Source organism: Capra hircus, chromosome 5 (assembly GCF_001704415.2).
Source record: "Capra hircus breed San Clemente chromosome 5, ASM170441v1, whole genome shotgun sequence".
NCBI lineage: Eukaryota > Metazoa > Chordata > Mammalia > Artiodactyla > Bovidae > Capra > Capra hircus.
The window spans coordinates 55,018,769-55,039,749 of NC_030812.1; the positions used below are offsets into that span (position 1 = coordinate 55,018,769).

The window sequence follows — 20,981 nt, forward strand, 5'->3', positions numbered from 1 at the left end:
CTAGACCCAGCATGACGCAAACAAGGAAAAGTTCTACTTTCTTTATTACCTAACAATTTTATTTAATAGCTTTACCCACAAAGTATATAATTTCATTATAAACTCAAATGAAAAACAAATTCTGGGTTTGAAAAGGCTTAGGAAGTAAACTTCTTTTTGTAAATGTCCCGGGTTAAGAATAAACACGTCCTCCTGGGCCCAAAATCTCTGGAACCTATTCGGCATCTGCTGCGTCTTCGCCTTCTCCACACTCAAACCGCACAAAGTCTACGACGGACACCCCATGGGGCTGCACGTACTGTCCCAGTGTGATGGAAGGGTCCAGCAAGTATGGCTGGGACAGCATCTTGGTTTCCCCCTCTCCCCCAGGCTCATCGTCCAGGGAGCCAACAGAGAGGGGAGCCATGCCCACCACGTGCTGCCCAAGGCGGCGGCCAAGGTCTTCGAGGTTTGCCTTCAGCTCTGACGTCTCGCAGATGACCAGGGCCCCATACTTCCCCAGCACCAGCTTGTGGAGCGAGGGGCTGTGCATTGCCCCATGGACGTAAGAGCCAACATAGAACCCAGCTGGCACCTTCACCCATGCAGCCCGTTTCAGAATCATGTTTTCTCCCAGTTTCCCTGTGAGAGAGCAAAAACAAACAAAGAAAAACCATGCTTCCAGAATACAGTGCCCATGGTAGTACCAAAATACGCACAGCAGTGGCCAAGCCTGGGAGATAGTCCTCTGCATTTATGCCGTGGATGTGCCGTAAGATGGAAAGATTCCATTTTCAGGACAAATAGGAAAAGGGGTTTTGGGGGAGAAGGTGGGAGAAATGGAACGTACTTTATGGAGCACAAACCAGGTGCCATGCTGGTATTCAGAAACACAGACTCTGGTGTCACACAGACCCTGGCCACAGATTCTGCCTCTCACCGGCCACACAACCTTAGGCAAGTAACTTAATAACCCCATTTACTAATTCATCAAGTCTTTTGTGTTCTCATCTGCAAAATAGAGATCATGCCACTTAACCTCAAGGCAGGGTTACTGGAAGAAATAAATAAGAGGTGTAAAGAACTCATTACAGTATCTGGCCCTCTAATATGAGTACTCCCATCTGGCTAACATCACTACATTAAACTTAGGCTTAGAGAGCTTAAGGAACCTCTCCAAAGCTACAGAGCTAATGTATGGCACAGCTGGAATTCGAACTCAGATCTGACTCAATTCAGGGCTTTTCCCCATCAAATCACCACCCCCTCCCCCAAACCACTGTGACTGACACAGACTCCTGATCATCCATTATATTGGGGGGAAAATCCCAAACTAAAAGCCCTGGAAAATCTGAAACCCCATGTCATCTGGTGGTTTCAACTTTCCTTCATCAAAAATAAAAAGATAACATCTTTGGAGTTACTTGCAAGAACCAAAACCAGATTCTAGTCCCACCCCTCCCCCAACACTATTCTCTCAGGATGCTGTCCCCTCCTACTGGAAGCTCAAATAAGTCAAAAGGTAGGAAAGGGGCAGGAAAATAATGGGGTCTGGGTAAATAACCCTGAATTAGCCATTGTTACATCTAAAAGTCATAGAAGTCATAAACCAAAAGGGATCTTAAAACAGCTCTAAGCACCTACCCAACAGTCAATTCCCAGAAACTGACAAGGCTGAAACACTCAATTCTTCCAGAATTTCTTAAGAAGTTTCATACATAGCTGGCTGGCTGGCTGGTTTCTCAACCATGACTCACTGAAACACCATACATACCTCAAGATGACATGATAAAAACAGAACTGATGCCTTGACTGGAAACATCAGATGAGCAGTAACTTCCCGCAAGCTCCACCCCAGCCCTGCTTCCCTCCTTCCATCAAAGTCATACAGGAGGGAGGCAAAACCCATGCTGTTCCCACCACAATGATCCAGATGCGGTTCCTATAGCCAGTGGTTCTGAAAAAATGTACCTTCACAATCTCAGGATCAGATTTTTTTTTTTTAAAGAGAGGAAAAAAAAAAAAAAAAAATCTAATAAAGGCGTTTACTGTTCTATGCCAAAAAATGAATAAATAAATAAAGAGAGGACAATTTCCTAAACACCATGCCCTGAAATATTCCTGGATTCCTTCGTAAAGGTGAAACAACCTCTGATGGACTATTTCTTTCACAGTGGATAGAGAGGCAGTCAACCGGAGGTCAAAAGGCCATCTCTGCCTAAAGACATGCCTTGTTTGGTAAGCAGTGATGCCTGCTAATTTTAATTAGTTGCAAACAGCTAAAAACTAAGATTATTTTTTTCATATAAATCTAAATCCATTTAAAGGAATTTAAAAATTCTGATGACACTGGGATCCTATTTCCCTCAAAGTTATCAGGTGGTTTGGTAATGGTTTCCTTCAGTGGAATGTGAGCTTTTCAAGGTGTCCACTGCTCACCAATCTCTAACACACAACCCACTTCTCACATTCATATTGTCTGACCCTTGCAGGAACTTGACCTTGTAATTTTTGATCTAGATTTGGAGGAATATCAAAGATATCAGGAGATTCAGTTCTTAATTTCCAGTTTCCATATCCTTACAAATACTCACCAATTGCTAAAGCCAGCTGATCCTTGAGAGAACCCTCTCTCTCGGGTCCTGCTGGAAGTTCAGAGAGCTCAGAGGAATTCAAGAAGCCCTAAGTGTGCAAAGAAAATGAACAAGAGTCATTTTCAGTACAATTGAACATGAGTCAGTCTGTACAATTCAAATTACCAAGAGACTAAGCAAAAATATAGGTTATAGGTTATTCCTCAGAAAGTTATTTAAGACAATTAAGTACAATGTTTTCATTAAGCCAAGGACATTAACAATTGCTAAAAGCTCCACTTTTATAAATATTTTATTCTATCAACACTTCACCCCTAAATTCATCCCAATCTCCAGCCTAACTTCTCAGAATGTAGCTTCCTAGAAATCAGGAATAACATTTTTATACAATCATAAAATACTAAAGCTAAAAGGTTAGTAGATCGTTGGTAGGGAGGGAAAATGGTGCAAATCCAATGGTGGGGACCTGTACGATAGCTAACAAAACTATTACATATACTTTTATCCTTTGATTTGGCAATCCTATTTCTAGAAATTTACTATAATACTCTTCCAATGATACAAAAGTACATGTGCACACTTATTCATTGAGCAAATATTTCTAATTGTAAAATACTGGAAAGTTTAAAAGTCTAAACATAGGTGGAGACTGGCTGAATAAACCACAGTTCAGTCACAGGTAGAATACTATGTAGCTGAAAAAAAAGAAAAGATGCCTCCATGAGCTGTTAAGGAGTATTTCCAGGGTATAAGAAGTGAAAAAAGCAAACTAAAAGAATACATACATATTATATCACCATTTGTGTAATAAATATTTGTATGAAAGTGTTAGCCTCTCAGTCGTGTCCAACTCTTTGTGACTCCATGGACTCAGCCCACCAGGCTCCCCTGTCCATGGGACTCTTCAAGCAAGAATACTGGAGTAGATAGCCATTCCCTTCTCCAGGAGATCTTTTCAACACAGGGATCCAACCTGGGTCTCCTGCACTGTAGGCAAATTCTTTACCATCCGAGCTACCAGGATGAATATGCTTATCTTTGCAAAAAGGATAACCAGAAACCAATGAAGTTGGTTATCTACAAGAGTGGATAGGAATGCGGTAGAAGGGAGAGGAGAGAGTAACACCTGTGTATGTGTTGGGGGTAGTTATTATAGTTTTAACTTTCAGAACTTCATTAGTTTTACATATTCAAAGATAAAATTAAGGGGACTTGGAGTGAAAATGAACACTGACCAAACAGAAACCAAACAGAAACAAAGATTCTAACAGAGATTCTAACACTGACCAAACAGAAACAAAGATTCAAAGGAATAACTAACTTCAAAAGGAGGAACACAACTAATCCAAGTTATTTTTGATAGAGTCCTTTGACGACTTAACTTCAACTATGACGACATAACTTCAACTAAGGACAAAAAGAACCTCAGAGAAATTTGAAACTACTTAGTAGGTTTATTACTTGCAGTGATCAGGGACAGTAACTCTGAAACAAAGCGTGTATGCACTGTACAGCAAGTAAATAAGCAAACATACTGAAGTTGCTAGGAGCCAGTGCATTCACTATGAGAGAAGAAAGGTATAGATTACAGAATGAGGGAAGACAAGGAAGGAGCCTGTGGTGCAGGATTAGAACTGAAACACACACACACTTCTAGCTCTGCTGAAAGAGCAGAACAGCAGTGACATCTCAGTAGAATTAAGCATACCCAATGCCCAAATCTTCCCCTGGAGGAGAGTATGGCAACCCACTCCAGTATTCTTTTTTTTTTTTAACTGAAGTATAATTACTTTATAGAATTTCGTTGTTTTCTGTCAAACCTCATCATGAATCAGCCATAGGTATACATATATCCCCTCCCTTTTGAACCTCCCTCCCATCTCCCTCCCCACCCCACCCCTCTAGGTTGATACAGCCCCTGTTTGAGTTTCCTGAGACATACAGCAAATTCCAGCTGGCTATCTATTTTACATATGGTAATGTAAGTTTTCACGTTACTTTCTCCATACTCCAATATTCTTGCCTGGAGAATATCATGGACAGAGGAGCCTGGTGGATTACGGTCCGTAGGGTTGCAAAGGGTCGGACACGACTGAAGAGAGTCAGCATGCACACATGCACACAATGCCCAGATCTTTGTTTCTAAAAACCATTCCCCACCAAAAAGGGTCAAGAGCCCTTGTAGAAGCGGCCACTTCCATGGATGGGGGCAAGGAAAGTATGATATAAGCCCAGAATATTTTGTTATGCCAAAAAGTAAGGAAATACTTGGAAAATAATAAGCTATACCAAAGAGACAATGGAGACAGCTTGCACAGGCTTAGCTTATACTGGCCAAATCCAGGGATAATTTGAACATTAAAATGACTGATGGATTATATGATAAATTGTAGTCTATCACATTTAATACAAAAGAAGAATCTACAGTGGAGAAGGAAATGGCAACCCACTCCTCTAGTCTAGCCTGGGAAATCCCATGGACAGAGGAACCTGGCGGGCTACAGTCCATGGGGTCACAAGGAGTTGGACACGATTTAGTGACTAAACAACACAATACCAGGAATAATTAACATTTATCACAAGATCTCAAGAGAAAGACAAATGGAAGGAAAAGGGTGGTACAAACAAAAAAACTGTTGTGAGTAGTTGGTTTGTTTTTCCTTTGACAATAAGGATGGATCACAGGCATACGGATATGTCAATAATTCCTTCCTTGATCCATCTACAGAAAAGAAAATGCTCTGTCTCCTCAGTTATGCCTTTCTCTAGGACAGTATTTAGAAATCCTTTCCTTAGGACATTCTAGATTCCTAAATACAAAGTTTCACCTGATTTGATGGATTTTTGTCCCACAGGCATTCATTCATTCATTAACAGAGATGTAATGAGCCCCAACCAAGTGCTGGACCCACCCCTCATGCACCAGAGACACACTAGTGCAAAGACAAATTTCCTGCCTCATGAAACTTATAGTCTATTGTGGAAGGCAAACAAGAAATGAGTAAATATAAATTTAATATATAAGCACTACAACAAAATATTTTAAATGAAGCAAAATAAGGGGACAGAGCCATGGGAGGAAAGATACTCCTCTCCTGAGAGATAAGCAGAGACATGAAATAAGGAAGTGAGACATGAGAACGTCTGAAAAAATGGAACAGCAAAGACCCTAAGAGGGGAGGAACAAACCCAGCATGTTGGCGACAACCCCAAAACTCACTTTACTGTATGTGGAGAGTTGATCCTTTAAGTTCTGACAATGCAACAGGGTTCCCAGAGCTACTTGCTGGACCAACTGTTGAAATTTTAAATTTTTGGAAACAAAATCTGTCTCACAGTTCACCTATGGGAATAAATTGATATTGTTGTATAAGCTGCTTTATAATAGTCTCCAAAGTGTCTTAAAGCAAGATATTGACAGAACGGGCAGCAGACCCAACAAAACAGAAACAAATGTCTGTGGGATTTTAAAGCTACAGTTGCTCCACTAGCGTGAGGCCAGAAACTTAATGAAGTGATCCCTGCTGTGCCAATGAGTCAGCACTGACCGCACCTTCAGAGATTGGTTCCATAATGTCCCCAAAAGATTCACTTCAAGTTCACACCTGCCCGTGCCCGCAAGCCATAATCCTCTCATTCTCCGGGCTCCTCCAATGCCAAACCACTTCTGTGATTCTCATAAGGAGCACGCAACCTTGACCCCTCACATGCACAGTTCAGAGCAGGGTTCAAGCTCCTATGAGAATCAAATGCCACCATTAATCTGATAGAAGACAGAGCTCAGTTGGTAATACAAGCGATCAGGAGAGGCTGTAAATACAGAGGAAGCTTAGCTCCCTCACCTGACACTCACCTCCTGCTCTGTGGCCTAGTTCCTAAGAGGCCACAGACCGGTACCAGTCTCTAGCATGGAGGTTGGAGACCCTCTGGGCTATCCTAATAGGCCTTCCCTCACCAACAACCTGTGCATGTCTATACTTAAATGAATCCAGAGCTAATAACTGGGGTCTCACAGGCTTAATTCTAATTAGCTTTTATGGTTCTCAAACTCTTCTTCTTTAAGAATGCAAAGGTCTACCACAAAGCTCACACTCAAGCAGACAGTTGCTTCTGATATCTAGAACTCTGACACTCACCTCTACCAACACAGTCGTGTCTCCTTCCTGCAGCAGCCCAATCAGACCTTCTTTGGTCTTCCTCCCATGGAGCCTAGCAGCTTTACTCCAGCCCTCCTTCTGGGCCTGCTTATGGAGCCAGCTCTCTGCCTATAAATAAAAAAGATAAAGGGCAGATGACACAAGCACAGAATTTAGAAAAGAATGGGGCTCTAAAATATCTCCAGGTTACCCAATTTTCTCCTTCTCCTCAAACCTACAACAGAAACTAAAGTAATCTATCATTTACTGGCAGCATACCACCAAATGCCAAACAGTAGACATTGTGCCTGATGTTTGGTAAATTTTAAAAAATTATTTATTTGGCTTGTGGATCTTAGCTGCAGCATGGATCTCCGTCTTCATTATGGCATATAGGATCCTCAGCTGCAGCATGCAAATCTTTAGTTGCAGCATGTGGGACCTAGTTCCCGGACAGGGATCGAACTAGGTCCCCTGCACTGCGAGCTTGAAGTCCTAGCCACTGGACCACCAGGGAAGTCCCACGCCTGGTATTTTGGATAAGTTTAATCTTCACAACAACCCTATGGGGGAGATAGCAGTATTTTCTTTACCTAAAAAAAGAACTCTTAAAGATTAAGTAAGGTATCCATGGTCGCGGGGATTCGTGTGAGGGTACCAGGATCTGAGCGTTGGTCGTTGGTCTTACTACTGTAACAGCCTTGCATGGAACAGTGTGTTAACCCTGGGACCCTGAGTCAGTTGCTTCAAAACACGTAAGCGTCAAAGGGTGAGAATGGCATTAAAGTCAGAATCCTGTGTAGGACTGTGTATGGGTCACTGGACAGCAGGTGTGATTTCTACGGTCCCCAGAGCGACCTCTGGAAAGCACTGGGGTCGGGCCCCAGTACCTCACCCCCGCTCCCCTCCACTTCCTTCCCCACACCTGTTTGAGATCCCCGCCACAAGCCTCCAGGGCTTTCTTGCAGTTTACAAAGGAGTAGCCCGTCTTCCGCCGCAGCTTCATGAGGAGCTCCTTGCTGGAAGCCGAGGACAGCCAGGACCCAGAGTGAAATGTATGCCACTGCTGGGGCGACTGCAGCAGAGGGAGCCCGGCCTGGAGGGAATAAGAAGGGATGAGAAGCAGGAAGCGGCGAGGAGCTCCCTCCGGGGGAGGGAGCACGTCGGCCGGGGAACGACTTCAGGAGAGACGGGCCCAGGGGGTCGGGGGAAAGGCAGGGCCGGGACGCTGGACCGCGAAGAGGCACCGAGGTGGGGAGAAGGGTGAGATGGAGCCGAACGCAGCCAGGGGAGGGGAAGGGAGGGTGCCGGGCGCACGGGAGACCTGCAAGGAAGGCAGGAAGGGACCAGGGCCAACAGCGCTCAGCGGGCAGCTCCCGGTCCGCGCGACCAGGCAGAGGCGCAATGACCGCAGCAGCGACATCTTTCCGGTGGCCGTACAGTGCAGCCGGTCGGCGCACCTATGAGGCCACGGGCCTACGGCGTGGCAGCGGGGCCAAAACTCTCACAAGAACGCGCCGAGCGGGGACAGCGCCACCTGCTGTCCAGGGGGCGCATTCGCCTCCCCTACTTGGTTTACTGAGACATTTCACAAGAGAATTACTCCCCAGAGGTAAAATAATGGAAAACATGAAACCGAGTTGTCACAAAATAACAACATAAGACACGTGGTAAGACTTTATGTTTATTTCCAATGCTTATTTCTGTATCCATTTATGGCTCACTGACAAACTTGTGAGATAGGAGAGTGGGTTTAGAAGTTTGACCAAGGTCACCTAGGGAGGAGGAAGGGTGTCCCTCCAACAAACCGAGTAAATTATTTGTTGAACAAGCAGAAATATTTGATGTGTGCCTGGAACCATATAGCCCTACCCTCTAAGGTGATCTGATGGTGAGGAAATAGGGAGCAGACAAAGATCACACAAGACAAGGTAAATAAACCCCAGGAGACAAAGAAAGGGTCTCACAGGAGAAAAATCATATTCAAACAGGAGGCTCAGATAAAGCTTTTTTCAAGAGACAGGCTAAGAGCAATGAAGATTTTGAGAGGTAGAAATATAACCCAGGCAGGGAATCATCAGAATGAAGGAAGAAGTCAGAGAATTTTGGTGTGGGTCTAGGAAACAAAGAGTAGACTTTTGTAATTTGGCCAGAGGTTAGAACACATGTAGGAAACCAGTAGGAAATGAAATAGAAGGGTAATTTGGGATCACATGGAGAAGGAAATGGCAACCCACTCCAGTACTCTTGCCTGGAAAATCCCATAGACAGAGAAGCCTGGTAGATTACAGTCCATCGGATCCCAAAGAGTGGGACACGACTGAGCGACTTCACTTTTTTGGGATCACATGGGATACACTGAGTACCAACCAGAAGAGCTTATTCTTGCTTCTGTTGGCAGCAGCAGAAGCTAATCGGATCTGATTGTGGAAGATTACAAGAGTTTACAAAACAGTTTGAATGGGAGTGAATGGAGGCTAGGAGACCACAGGAGGTGATGTGTGACCCAAGGAGTAAGTCAAGAGAGGACCAGAGGCCCCATAGTGGGAGAAGAAAAGAGGTGAGGGCAAAGCGCATTAGGAAGGAAGGACTGACAGGGCTTGGAAAGGTACAAAAAAAAAATCAAAGAGAACCTGGAACTTGGTGATCAGGACTCCAACTCCAAAAAGACTGAAGGAGCTACAGTCCAAAGGACAGCTCTGCGGCCTAACCCCAACTTCAGGGCTAGGAAGACTTGACCCAGTTAGAGCCACAGTTCCACCAGACTATCTCTAGAAGCAAGAAGTGGGTGGTCTGAAGTTTCTTGCTTCCCAGTGCCCCCCAGCAAAAGCCTATGTTCTCTGGATGCAGGAGAGATCTTTAATGCTTATTTTCCTTTAAAAAAAACTTCCAATCGAATCTGGAAAAAATAATCCATTCTGTATAAAAAGACAATGGCAGGACAGACAGGATCACGACAGTCTCTCTGCAGCCACTGTTTACATCCCACCTAACCTCCCCTTCCCCTAAAATCCTAGCTGCCCTCTCATCTTCCTCTGTTGAGAACAGGAACTGGGAATTTCCTTTGCACTCTAGCCCACACAGCAAGGGCTCTAGTATCCCTGACAAGTGGCACCTCCCTGCAACTTCCCAAGAGGCTCTCAGGAAACAATGAGGGAAGGAGGAAAGACAGGCAAGGGAGATCCATCTTTTTTTGGTCCTTATGTTTATGGCTCTGGAGATATGGCAGTTCCTTCATGAGAACGAGGGGTTCAGAGAGGCAGAAGGGTGATGTTAAGCAGGTCTTGGTCCCCTGTGCCTGGCCCTATAGATGTTGACATTTTCATCCTCATCCCGCTGGGCCAGCTCCAGTTGGAAATGCTGGGGCAGGAGATGCTGAAAGAAGCTCTCTGTCCCGTGCTCCTCTCTCATCTTGGAGGCCAGATAGATGGTGCCATGGGGCCCGCACAGATGTCGGAGGGTCCCCAGCAGCAGTGGGAAGGTGGGCTCCAGGTACACGATATCAGCCCCCAGCACCAGGTCATAGTCTCCAGGGAAGACATGCTGGTCAACCCCCCAGGACAAGGCGCGGACCTGGGCCCGGCCTCCAGGGGGCACATTGGCCTGGACGTTGCCCTGGATCTGTTCTAGAACCAGGGGTAGGTCAGTGATGGTAACATCCCCCCCTGAGAGAGAGGAAGGAGGAGAAATGCAAGTCAGAGGGACCAACCAAGGGGTTTCAGCTCCTCCCCAGAAGGTCCAGAGACCTCAGGGCCTAGAGGATAATGTTTTGACTGCCCAAAGTCCACACTGTGGATTTTAGCTGCCCTAACCTCAGCTTCATCCACTGCCATCTCATTACTCTACATTCTACAACATCAACATTCTCGCCGAGCTAATCTTCAACCTCTCTGCCCAACACACAACAATCAGATGTCAGCAGAAGCCTGGGCAAGACTAAGCTGGAGGTGGGCTATGCACCCACCCCCTACTGACACAAACCAGCCTTCATGGATTTGGAAAGCTTCCCAGAAGACATGACCTCAGCAAGCCTTAAAGGGCAAGGAGGAGTTAGTCAGGTGAAGCTTCTCAAGCAGAGAACAGAGAGTACAAAGGCTGGTGATGAGAGAGCACGGCATATGCAAGGAAGGCTAGACCTCAAAGACGGTGGAAGGGAAACGTGTTAAGGCATGAGAGTACAGAGAAAAATCATTATGACATGCTAAGGAGATCCAGGCTTGATCCTGAGGGCAACAGGCTTAAGGGCAGAAGCAGAGGGTGACGATGGTTAGATTAGGACTTCAGAAACCTTCCTTCATGCAGTAAGCACGTGTACTGAGCATCTACCAAGTTCCGAGGGTACAGGGGTGAGCCAGACAAGACCTTGGCCTTCCTTGAGATTTGTTATAGAGGCGGAGACAAATGAGGTAATGCAAGTAATAGCCTGTAGTCATAATCATGGTGATTATTACAGAAACAGGAAATATTCAGAATTCATTCTTCCATTAATAGTCATTATATGCCTATACGCCAGGTGCTGAGAATACAGCAGTGAACCAATCAGGCAAGAATCCCTCCACTCCTAGGACTTACAGTCTAGTGGCTAGAGACAACAACAACAAAAAATGAAACAAAACACATTGTAAGTCAGATGGTATGCTGAAGCAGGGAGGGAGGATAAGAACTGCTTAAGGGACAGGGCAGGGAAGGTTGTTTTAAACAAGGTAGTTAGGGAAAGCTTCAAACTGGCAGTTAGGGAGCAGATTATGTTTGAGCAATGACCTGTACGAAGTGATGGGGCAAACTCTATGGGTCTCTCAGATTAAAAGGTACCAAATGATGGGCTAACAGAAAGAAAAGAGGTCAAGGTAAAACACATTAGGAAGGAAAGACTGACAGAGCTTAGAAAACCCTCCCCCTGCCCCCCCCCAAAACCAGCCATAAACTAAGGACCAAGAATAAAGACCTTGAGGCAAGAGTTCACCTAACAAGTCTGAGGACCAGTCGGAATGCCTGTAGCTGGAGCAAAATAAGTGAGAGAAATAGTCAGTAGGGGTCAGATTCTAGATAGCGCCTTAAAAAGCAACCAAGAAGTTTGGTTTTTAGTCTGAGTGATATGGGAAGCTATTGGAAAATTTGTAATGGAAGAATGTCATAAACTTTATGGCTTTAAGAATTGAAGAATGGCTCTAAAGAGATCACTCTGGCTACTGCGATGAGGAAATACTACGGAGGGGCAAAGTCAGAACAGACCAGTTAGGAGGCGGCTACACTTACCCAGGGGAGAAGTGATCATGGCTTGAACCAGGGCAGCAGTTTGTCAGATCCTGAATACATTTTGAAAGCAGAGTCAATAAGGGGGGTTCTGACAAATTAGATATGCACTAACAGAGAGAGAGGCTGAGGATGGTTCCAAGATATTTGGCCTGACAACCAGAAGATCATATTGTCATTTATTTAGGTGAGGAGGGCTGCAGGAGGAGCAGGCTGGACAGGAAAATCATGAATGCGTTTCTGGACACATTAAGTTTGACATGTTCATCAGACAACCACAGGAAGGCATCAAGTAGGCCATAGGTTATACAAATAAGTCTGGAGATATAAGTAAGAGTCAGAGTCATCAGTATGGAAAGGGCATTTAGAGTTGTGAATACAGACAGAATAGGGGAGGCGTCAAACGGCTGCTCCTGAGCCCCGGTGCACTCAGACTTTTGGTTGTGAAGAGGAACAGCAGCCAACAAAGGAGAATGGAAGAAGTGCCAGCAAGGTGGGTAGAACCCAGAAGCGTGGTGTCTTGAAATCCAAAGAAGGAGTGTTTCAAGGAGGGAATGACAACTGCCAAGTCCAGGAAGTTGGGCTCATACTGACTGCTGTACTTTTTTTTTTTCTTTAATATTTATTTATTTGGCTGCACCAGGTCTTAGTTGCAGGATCTTCAACCTTTGTTGCAGCATTCAGGTTCTTTAGTTGCGACATACGAACTCTTAGTTTTGGCATGTGGGATCTAGTTCCCTGATCAGGGATGGAACCGAGGTCCCCAGCATTGGGAACTTGGAGTCTTAGCCACTGGACCATCAGGGAAATCCGCTGATTGCTGAACTTAACAACATGCAGTCAAAAGTGAAGCTCACAATCTTGACTGGAGCAACTGGAATGGAGAAGGCAAGTTGTCCGGGGCGGGGGGAGGGGGTTGTGAGGGGGTGTTCTGGAACAGAACTGAAGAAACAATAGGAAGAGAGGGATGACAGTGAGCATTAACTCTTCTGAGTTTCATCACCAGGCTGAGCAGAGAAATGGAATGGTAACTGGAAGGATGTGTAGGATCTGAGATAGGAGAAATTATAGCATATTTATATGCATAATACACGCAAACACACATATGGAATGATCCAGAGAGAAGGGAAAACAATGCAGGAGAGGCAGGGGAGCCGGGTATCTGCTTGAACAATGTCTTTAAATAGCTGAGAAGGTTTAGGGTCTCATGAGGCATGAGGGGCTTCACCTTAACTAGGAGCACAGCACGTCTACCATGGTACCAAGAGAGAAGGCAGTGCAGACAGACACAGCTGGGTGAGTAGATGCTGTGAGAGGAACTTGTGGACATTTTCTATAAGGAAAAAAAAGCAATCAGAAGAGCTAGGGAACAAAGTCATAGGCTGGGGAAAGAGACATTTGGAGGCATGAAGGGTGAAATGGTAAGGAATAAGACATTTGGGAGAGCAGAAGAATAACTGGATGGGGGAGAGGTAAGAGGCTAGCAGGACATCATCTAAGGACACATCTGAGGATAATGACAACAAATTTAAAATGAAACCTGTCAGCACAATTGTGTCTATAATACTAGAAGTAGCTAAGATAGCTTGGGGGTGGGAGTGCCCTGGAGGCCTTCCCATGGAAGTGATGTTTGAGCTGAGCACTGAAGAAGGCATATGCATTAACCAAGTGGCACGAGGGGTATACACATAGAGTACAAGCACAGCCCATGTGAAGGCTCCAAGGAAGGGGACGCCGAGATAGGCTTGAGGAACTGACAGGAGAGCACGTAGCAAAGGAGTCTAGGAGGCGAGGGAGGCCGTGCCAAAGGGACTAGTTCCATCCTGAAAGCAGCAAGAAGCCACTGAAAGATGGGGAAGGTGTGCTGGGAAGATCACTCTGCCAGCTGGGTGGAGCGAGCAGAGGTCTAGGTGGGGGCAAGGAGCAGAAGCAGGAAGACCAGTTTGATTAACTGTAGCCATCCAAGAGCATGACGGTGCCAAGGACTGGGGAGCCATCAGTGCGGATGGAAAAACAGGAGCTTCAAGAGAGTTTTAGGAGTTAAATCAGCCAGACTTGGATAACGGAGATGAGGATGAGAAAAAGGGACATGTCAGAGGTGGGTCTAGATTCCCCATTGGTTGGATGGAGTTTGATTCATTATGATGGGGAAGCCTGAGGGAGAAACAGGTTTGGTGGCAGAAGATCACAAGATCTACTTTGGGCATGCCAAACTCCTCCCTAGAGAAGCTTGAAGACACTCGTGAAAATCCACGGGAAAGTTGGCAGAGCTAATTAGAGCTAGGGGGAAGAGAACAGACAACTGGGGACGTATTAAGGACATGTGACTCACAGGACTCGATGACTGCCAGGATGCGAGGGGAGAGGGCAATGGATGAGGATGACACCCAGATTTCTGAGTGGGCAGCAGAACAGAAGACAAAAGAAGTCAGTCTGGAAGCAAGTGAAAGGTGTTTCCCTTGATATTACACATCTTTTCTGCCATTTTAGCATAGCTGCCCACTTATCCACTCATCCGTCATGGAAAGCTGCTGGTGACATTCCTTCGGTTCTTTCTGAGCCTGCTATGTTCATACTCCTCATCTGATAGACCGTCTTCTTGATGGATTCCCAGAGTCAAGGGAGACATGGCCAGAGCGTGTCCACTGGCCCTACACGTAGCTCTCCATAACATCCTGTAACATTTTCCCCCATCTTCAACCCCAGGCCATAAACTCCCTGGGGAGAGGAAATCTGTCTTACTCATTGCTGTATCTCAATACCTAGCATGATTCTTGGCACATATAGGACTCCAAATACATGTTGGTTGAATGAACAGAATAAAAGAATGAAAGCCTGCTACTGGGAAGACTTTCCTGAATGTGTTTTGTGTTATGTCCCTATGAACGAGGACATGTTAATTTGCATTCCTAGGGAGGTGTCATTGTGTTTTTAAAGGAATGTTTTCAGTGTGGGTTTTGCCTGCCCATCAGATTATAAACCAAGGAACTTTTTCCTTTGTAGTTTTTGATTCTTGACAAAAATAAAGCAGAATTTTTACCTTTTTATTTCCCAAGTCGGCAGTGCCTAATTCCTACACCACTTCCCACAAAACACAGCCTAACCCTCAAAAACTCATAAGCTTGTTCCTCCCAAGCAATCAAAACCTAAAGAATCAAAAATATCTTCACAGTGAAGTTATAAAGTACTCATGAGGTTTAACACCTGCAGATTGCTCCCTCTAGAGAGTAATTCCATATAGGCATTTTAACAGAAGACCATATCCAAAGCAAAGATTTTTTCTGACAGCATTGTCCAGGAAATCGAAAAAAGGTAGGAAAAACTCCTCCTAAGCCCTGCCCAAGTTTTATTTCCTGCCCACCCCCACCCCCCAATCAATCACCATAGGTGCTAGAACAGCGAATCAGCACTGTCTGGCACATTGGAGCAGGCAGGGGCAAAAAAAAAAAAAATTAAGTTTGTTATAAAGAAAACAGTGTGTTGGTCCCAAACCACTCCCCTCCCTCTCTCAAGAATCCAGGAAGTGACAAGTTCTCTACATCCCGGTTCCCCTCACTCCCTCCCACCGCAAAGCTCACGCACCCTGCAGCGCTGCCAAGATTCCCACGATACCAGTCCCCGCGCCCAATTCGATCACTTTCTTGCCTCGGAAATCCACATTTTGACTCTCGAAATAGTTGCAAAGGCTTAGAGCCTACAGGAGAAAAAACAGAAAATATAAGATTGCAGCGGGGATGGCTCCATATGGGAGAGCGGGAGTCCGGGGTCTGACCTCCCCGCGGACCCTAGCCCAGGGCCGCCCACTCCTCACCGCATCCCACACACGCGCTGCCACCCCGAGGCGGGACCCGAAGTTCTCCGTGATATTCAGCACGTGCCCACAGAAGCAGAACCTGCTCTTCTCCGAGTAGCAGTCGGCGAAGAGCCCGACCTCACGTGGGAACACCGAATCGGGCTCTGACTCAGGATCTGGGCGGGAATCTGCCATCTGGCCGAGAGTGCCCTGACGCCAGCCAGCGCTCGGATCCCTGATCTGAAGCGGGGTGGGGGTTGGGAGACAGCGAGCCCCACGGCTGCCCCGTGGCACCGAGCCCCGCCTCCTCGAGTTTGCCCTCCTTCCTCCAGTCTGACTTCCTGAAGGTGGGACGAGGAGCTGCCTCCCTGGCTCCGGTCCCCAGCGCACACCCGACGGGACTTACACTGGGCTACGAGGGTCAGACCCAGTGCACTGTTCGGAGACCGGAAGGAGGGGAGAGGAACGAGGATTAATTCAACATAGGAAAGCGGGGTCCCTGGACCCCTCTCACCTGCGGGGTGCACAGGGGCCTGCAACAGGGATAGTAACCCAGACCAAACAGAGGAAGGCTAACGATAGAGGCTGGGTGCGAGTCTGGCCTTGCCAGCCCAGTTAAAGACCTGCGGCGCGGAGGCACCCTCCCTTGCGGCCCCGCTGCGGTCCTCCCTGCCCAGCCCAGCCGAATTCACTCCTGGGGCTTTAAGGGGAGGGCTCTGAGCATACGTGCCTGGCTGCGTCATTCTCTTGCGTCCAGAGCCTAGTTCTCCACGTGGGTTCCGTAGAGAAACTCGCTCTGGAGATCATGGCGGGAACCGGGACTGGGGACTCGGCAGGAGCCGAGGCCCCACAGCCTCAGAAGCGCTACTATCGGCAGCGGGCTCACTCCAACCCCATGGCGGATCATACGCTGCGCTAGTGAGTGAGCGAGGTGGGGCGAGCAGGGGAGCCAGAGGAGGGCAGAATTCTCGGATTAGCCCGGAAAAGCGATCGTACTGGAACGGTTGGGAGGGTTTAGGGTACTCTTGGGAGGATCGCTGGGTGACGTCATTTTTGTGTGTGGTGGCGCGGGCGTTGGGGGGGGGGGGGTAAGATTCGGTAGAGGGCGGAGTTTGCGGGTTGGAGGGGGCGTGGTGTTCTGGCCGAAGTCTGGGTAGGATTGCTAGGCTGGGAAGAGAAAGAAATTGTTACTGAGACTAGAGTGATGGAGGAAGAATGTCGTTTCCATCTTTCAGTTTCATCTCTAAAGTAGATAACTAATAAGGACCTCCTGTATAGCACAGGGAGCTCTGCTCAATTGTCTGTAATGACCTATATGGGAAAAGATTCTTAAAAAGAGTGGTTATATTTATATGTGTAACTAAGTCACTTTGCACTATAGCATAAACTAACACAATATTGTAAATCAAGCATTCAGTTCAGGTCGGTTCAGTCGCTCAGTCGTGTCCGACTCTTTGCGACCCCATGAATCGCAGCACGCCAGGCCTCCCTGTCCATCACCAACTCCCGGAGTTCACTCAGACTCACGTCCATCGAGTCAGTGATGCCATCCAGCCATCTCATCCTCTGTCGTCCCCTTCTCCTCCTCCCCCAATCCCTCCCAGCATCAGAGTCTTTTCCAATGAGTCAACTCTTCGCAAATCAAGTATACGCCAATAAAATCAGTTTTAAAAAAAAAAGAGGAACTTCCACACCACCCCACCCACACCTTACTCCATCCTCTTCCCGAAGAGAACTTCAGCAAAGACAAGTCCCAGTGCCTTAGGCAGCCGGTCTCTGGGACAAGGGGAATTTGAACCCCAGAAAGGAGAGATGCACAGTCAGTCACATCAACCCTGGAAAGGGAGATAGGCGGATCACAGTCATGGGCCCCATGATAGGCCGATGATTCATACTGGGGGTTAAGGGTGGTTTCCATTGTGCTCCCTAGAGGCCAAAGGACCCACTCTTACCGAATTTTTGAGAAACCCTCCTCTCATGCATCTCCCACCCTCACCCATCCACCCACACACATAGTACCACTTCCACAATGGCGTAACCACATTTCTCACGTCTTCTCTCCAATAGCCCTGTGAAACCAGAGGACATGGACTGGTCTGAGCTATACCCAGAGTTCTTCGCTCCAGTGCCTCAAAATCAGAGCCACGATGACCCAAAGGATAAGAAAGAAAAGAAAGCTCAGGCTCAAGTGGAGTTTGCAGACGTAGGCTGTGGCTATGGCGGCCTGTTAGGTAACACTCTGGCCCTCTCTCTGGGGCAAGGAGAGGCAGTGCCTAGCTTCTGCCACCTCAGCAGGTTTGCTGGGGGCCATAGTTGGCCTTTCCCCTTCGGACCAGACACTGCTTGCTGTGACATCGTTGTGAAGAACCTCCACCTTCCCTCTACTCTGGGTCTGTGGCCTTCGCCCAGGAGAAGGGAGGGGGCTGCCTCAAAGCCTCTTAGAACCTGAGTTGTCTTGGTCTGGCCCCACTTCTGGCTCTGGTCCCTACATGAGCCGTTTCACCTGCCAGGTGCCGGGTCAGTGAGCTGGTCAGCACAAGCGTCAGAGATTAGTCGCTGTGGCCAATGATCCTGAACTGTCTTTCTCGGGGATTCCACCCCCCTCTCCCTTCCCCCTTCCTCACCAGAACTCATTCCTTCTCCAAGATACTATTTTCAGATTTCTCTCATATCGTCTGTGTTGTCCCAGCCGTGCATGCTAGACCTCCTTCTCTATGTAGAGCTCTTCTGTGGAAATAGCAGCATGAGAGAGAGGAAGAGCATAGTACTTGATGGCGGGAAACCACGGTTTCAAGTTCCAGTTCTGCCTCTTCTTAGCTCTGTGGCTTCAGCCATTTCCCACACTCAGTTTTATCATCTTTGCAGTTTACCACATAATGTCATGAGAATTAAGTGAGACAATGTGTGGAAACACTGTGAAGACTTTAAAGCATGAGCAAAGACACATGTATTGCCAGGCCTTCCCACTTCCGGTTCTGGTGACAATTTTGGGGTGTCCCTCAGCCTCTCCAGCACAGAGCTATCCATAGAGGTAGCTCTCTGGCCACACTTTCTGTTCCTGATTTGGGTAATTGCTGATTGAGGCTTCCTTTCCCGTGTTGACCCCTCTGTACATCCTGTAAGGATGAGGTTGATTCTGTTTCTGTGTCCAGTGGAACTGTCACCGCTGTTCCCAGACACGCTGATTCTGGGTCTGGAGATCCGGGTGAAAGTCTCAGACTATGTACAAGACCGGATCCGGGCCCTGCGAGCCGCTCCTGGAGGTGGTTTCCAGAACATCGCCTGTCTCCGCAGCAATGCCATGAAGCACCTTCCTAACTTCTTCCACAAGGGCCAGGTGGGGCTGGGCCCCAGGGGTTTAGGCTGGTAAGCAGGTGGGGTGTGGAGGCCAGGCTCTCACCACCCTGTCGGTGCTTGTCTGTCTCACAGCTGACAAAGATGTTCTTCCTCTTCCCTGACCCACATTTCAAGCGGACGAAGCACAAGTGGCGAATCATCAGTCCCACACTGCTGGCAGAATATGCCTACGTGCTGAGAGTTGGGGTGAGTCGAGAGCAGGAGGGAGGACGGGGTGAGGGGTTCCAACCGAGAATTCAGTGGGGGTTCGTTGGGGACTCACCACCATCCCCATCACCCTGCTGCTCGACCGCTTGCAGCGGCCCCTCCAGACTGACTTTGCCTGTGCAGGGGCTGGTGTATACCATAACTGACGTGCTGGAGCTGCATGAGTGGATGTGCACCCACTTTGAAGGGCACCCGTTGTTTGAGCGTGTGCCTCTGGAGGAGCTGGTAAGTAGGGAGCCTAAGAGAAACTGTGGAGAGTTACGGAAAGATCCTTGCCAGAGTGGTTCTGTCTTCTTTGAATCCAGCTTAATGCCCAGAGGATGGGATGAATGTCTAGGCACCAGGGCAATCTGAAAGATGGGCAAGGACTTATTGGACCCTTCCTTCTCCCAGAGTGAAGACCCCATTGTGGGACATCTGGGCACCTCAACCGAGGAGGGAAAGAAAGTTCTACGCAATGGAGGAAAGAACTTCCCAGCCATCTTCCGAAGAATACAGGATCCCACCCTCCAGGCAGTGACTCCCACTCCTACCCCTCCTGGTCACTGACTTTGCCTTTGCCTTAGTGGAACCCTGTATTTGGGGGACTGGAACGGAGATCAGGCCTTTGGACCTTCCCAGCTGAGCCTGCTACAGAGAGAGCAGGCAGCAGTCTCCAAGTTGAAGAGCTGCCCAGGGCAGGACCCTGGAGTTCAGGACTGCCCCAGACGCCTCTTACCTTCTTGCCCTTCCACTGGCAGCAAAACCCAAAGCAGCTGACTGGGAAGGTCAAAAGACCTTGGACCAGAAGGGATCCTTGGAAAGGAGTGGGAACTTGCTCTTCCTTAGCACTCCCTTTTCCTAGGAGCTCTCCGCAGCTGGAGTGAGGAATGCCCTTCTCCACTGTCCATCTACACTGCCTGCTAGACTCAAATCACCTGCCCACTCACGTTTCCTTTACGGTTCTGAGGGTAACATGCATGTGTGTGCACATAACATGCTACGTTTTTGAGGAAAGGCTAGAGTGTGTATCACTCCCATCCTCTCCCTGCCCAAGACTTGACCTGGGGAACCCGTGTTCCCTTTGTTCTTGCTGTCTCTGGAGATCCTGGGAGAGTGTGGTGGTGGAGACCCCCTCCCTTCTCATGTTGACCTTTGCTTTGATTTCAGAGCTGACTGACTAGCACCGAACCTGCTTGTGGGAGGCGGGAGTAAGGAGCAGAGAGCTGAGCTGGGGAGGATTCTGAGGCTAAGAGTGGAAAGGGGCTGCTGACTAGAAACCCCACACACACACAGGAGACTGAGTCAGCTGGAGAGTCAGAACTCTAGCTTAACCCTTGCTCTGTCCAGGAGCCCAGAAAAATCTCTCAACTCTTCTAGTTTGCAATAAGTTCCTTGGTTTCTGCTCCTCAAGTCTCATATTCCCATGGCTGGTAGGACAGGGCTTGTTGACCCAAAAGACCAACCCCCTCTCCTCAAGGAATAAAAATGAAGGCTCCTGAAACCGTTTTAGCCCATGAACCCACCTGCCCTCTGTCCAGTTGCGGGGTAGGGGGGCAGGGATAGGGGCAGGGGGAGCCATGTGGTAGTGCAGAAAAATTCTGCTCAGGTACAGAAAAGGTGCAGCCCAACGAGGCAAGAATCTGAGGAGAGCCCCAGCTGTGCCTCTTCCCGCTCTTACTC

The 20,981-nt window shown here is 47.7% G+C and overlaps 3 protein-coding genes across 4 annotated transcripts; 1 reads left to right on the forward strand and 2 right to left on the reverse strand.

Annotated features, from left to right (window-relative positions):
* On the reverse strand, positions 26–8,186 carry TSFM (Ts translation elongation factor, mitochondrial). Its single transcript, XM_018048002.1, has 6 exons — positions 8,034–8,186; positions 7,635–7,805; positions 6,710–6,838; positions 5,794–5,916; positions 2,574–2,661; positions 26–621 (listed from the first exon to the last, which is right to left on the reverse strand). The coding sequence occupies exons 1-6, from the start codon at positions 8,130–8,132 to the stop codon at positions 215–217; spliced, it is 1,017 nt and encodes a 338-aa protein (XP_017903491.1). The 5' UTR covers positions 8,133–8,186; the 3' UTR covers positions 26–214.
* On the reverse strand, positions 8,374–16,001 carry METTL21B (methyltransferase like 21B). The gene is made up of 3 exons (XM_005680263.3): positions 15,774–16,001; positions 15,545–15,656; positions 8,374–10,374 (listed from the first exon to the last, which is right to left on the reverse strand). The coding sequence occupies exons 1-3, from the start codon at positions 15,948–15,950 to the stop codon at positions 9,983–9,985; spliced, it is 681 nt and encodes a 226-aa protein (XP_005680320.1). The 5' UTR covers positions 15,951–16,001; the 3' UTR covers positions 8,374–9,982.
* On the forward strand, positions 16,488–20,819 carry METTL1 (methyltransferase like 1). Of its 2 annotated transcripts, none has more exons than XM_013963919.2 (6): positions 16,488–16,673; positions 17,823–17,986; positions 18,932–19,092; positions 19,185–19,298; positions 19,443–19,544; positions 19,713–20,819. In XM_013963919.2, exons 1-6 carry the CDS (start codon positions 16,561–16,563, stop codon positions 19,866–19,868), a joined length of 810 nt encoding a protein of 269 aa, XP_013819373.2. In that variant the 5' UTR covers positions 16,488–16,560; the 3' UTR covers positions 19,869–20,819. The 2 variants fall into 2 exon arrangements, with proteins under 2 accessions (XP_013819373.2, XP_005680318.2); XM_005680261.3 differs by having other exon boundaries at positions 16,528–16,673; positions 18,908–19,092.

Bases quoted from the DNA above. Each gene is read 5' to 3' on its own strand.
- TSFM (XM_018048002.1), bottom strand. From the start codon at position 8,132: ATGTCGCTGCTGCGGTCATTGCGCCTCTGCCTGGTCGCGCGGACCGGG. The intron at 7,806-8,033 runs GTCTCCCGTGCG...TATTCCCTCCAG, and splicing joins CCTTCCTGCCTTCCTTGCAG to GCCGGGCTCCCTCTGCTGCA. The intron at 2,662-5,793 runs GTGAGTTTTGGG...TTGCACACTTAG, and splicing joins AACTCTCCACATACAGTAAA to GGCTTCTTGAATTCCTCTGA.
- METTL21B (XM_005680263.3), bottom strand. From the start codon at position 15,950: ATGGCAGATTCCCGCCCAGATCCTGAGTCAGAGCCCGATTCGGTGTTC. The intron at 15,657-15,773 runs GTGAGGAGTGGG...TTTCTCCTGTAG, and splicing joins CAGCGCGTGTGTGGGATGCG to GCTCTAAGCCTTTGCAACTA. The intron at 10,375-15,544 runs GTGCGTGAGCTT...CCTCTCTCTCAG, and splicing joins AATCTTGGCAGCGCTGCAGG to GGGGGGATGTTACCATCACT.
- METTL1 (XM_005680261.3), top strand. From the start codon at position 16,561: ATGGCGGGAACCGGGACTGGGGACTCGGCAGGAGCCGAGGCCCCACAG. The intron at 19,093-19,184 runs GTGGGGCTGGGC...TCTGTCTCACAG, and splicing joins ACTTCTTCCACAAGGGCCAG to CTGACAAAGATGTTCTTCCT. The intron at 19,545-19,712 runs GTAAGTAGGGAG...TCCTTCTCCCAG, and splicing joins GTGTGCCTCTGGAGGAGCTG to AGTGAAGACCCCATTGTGGG.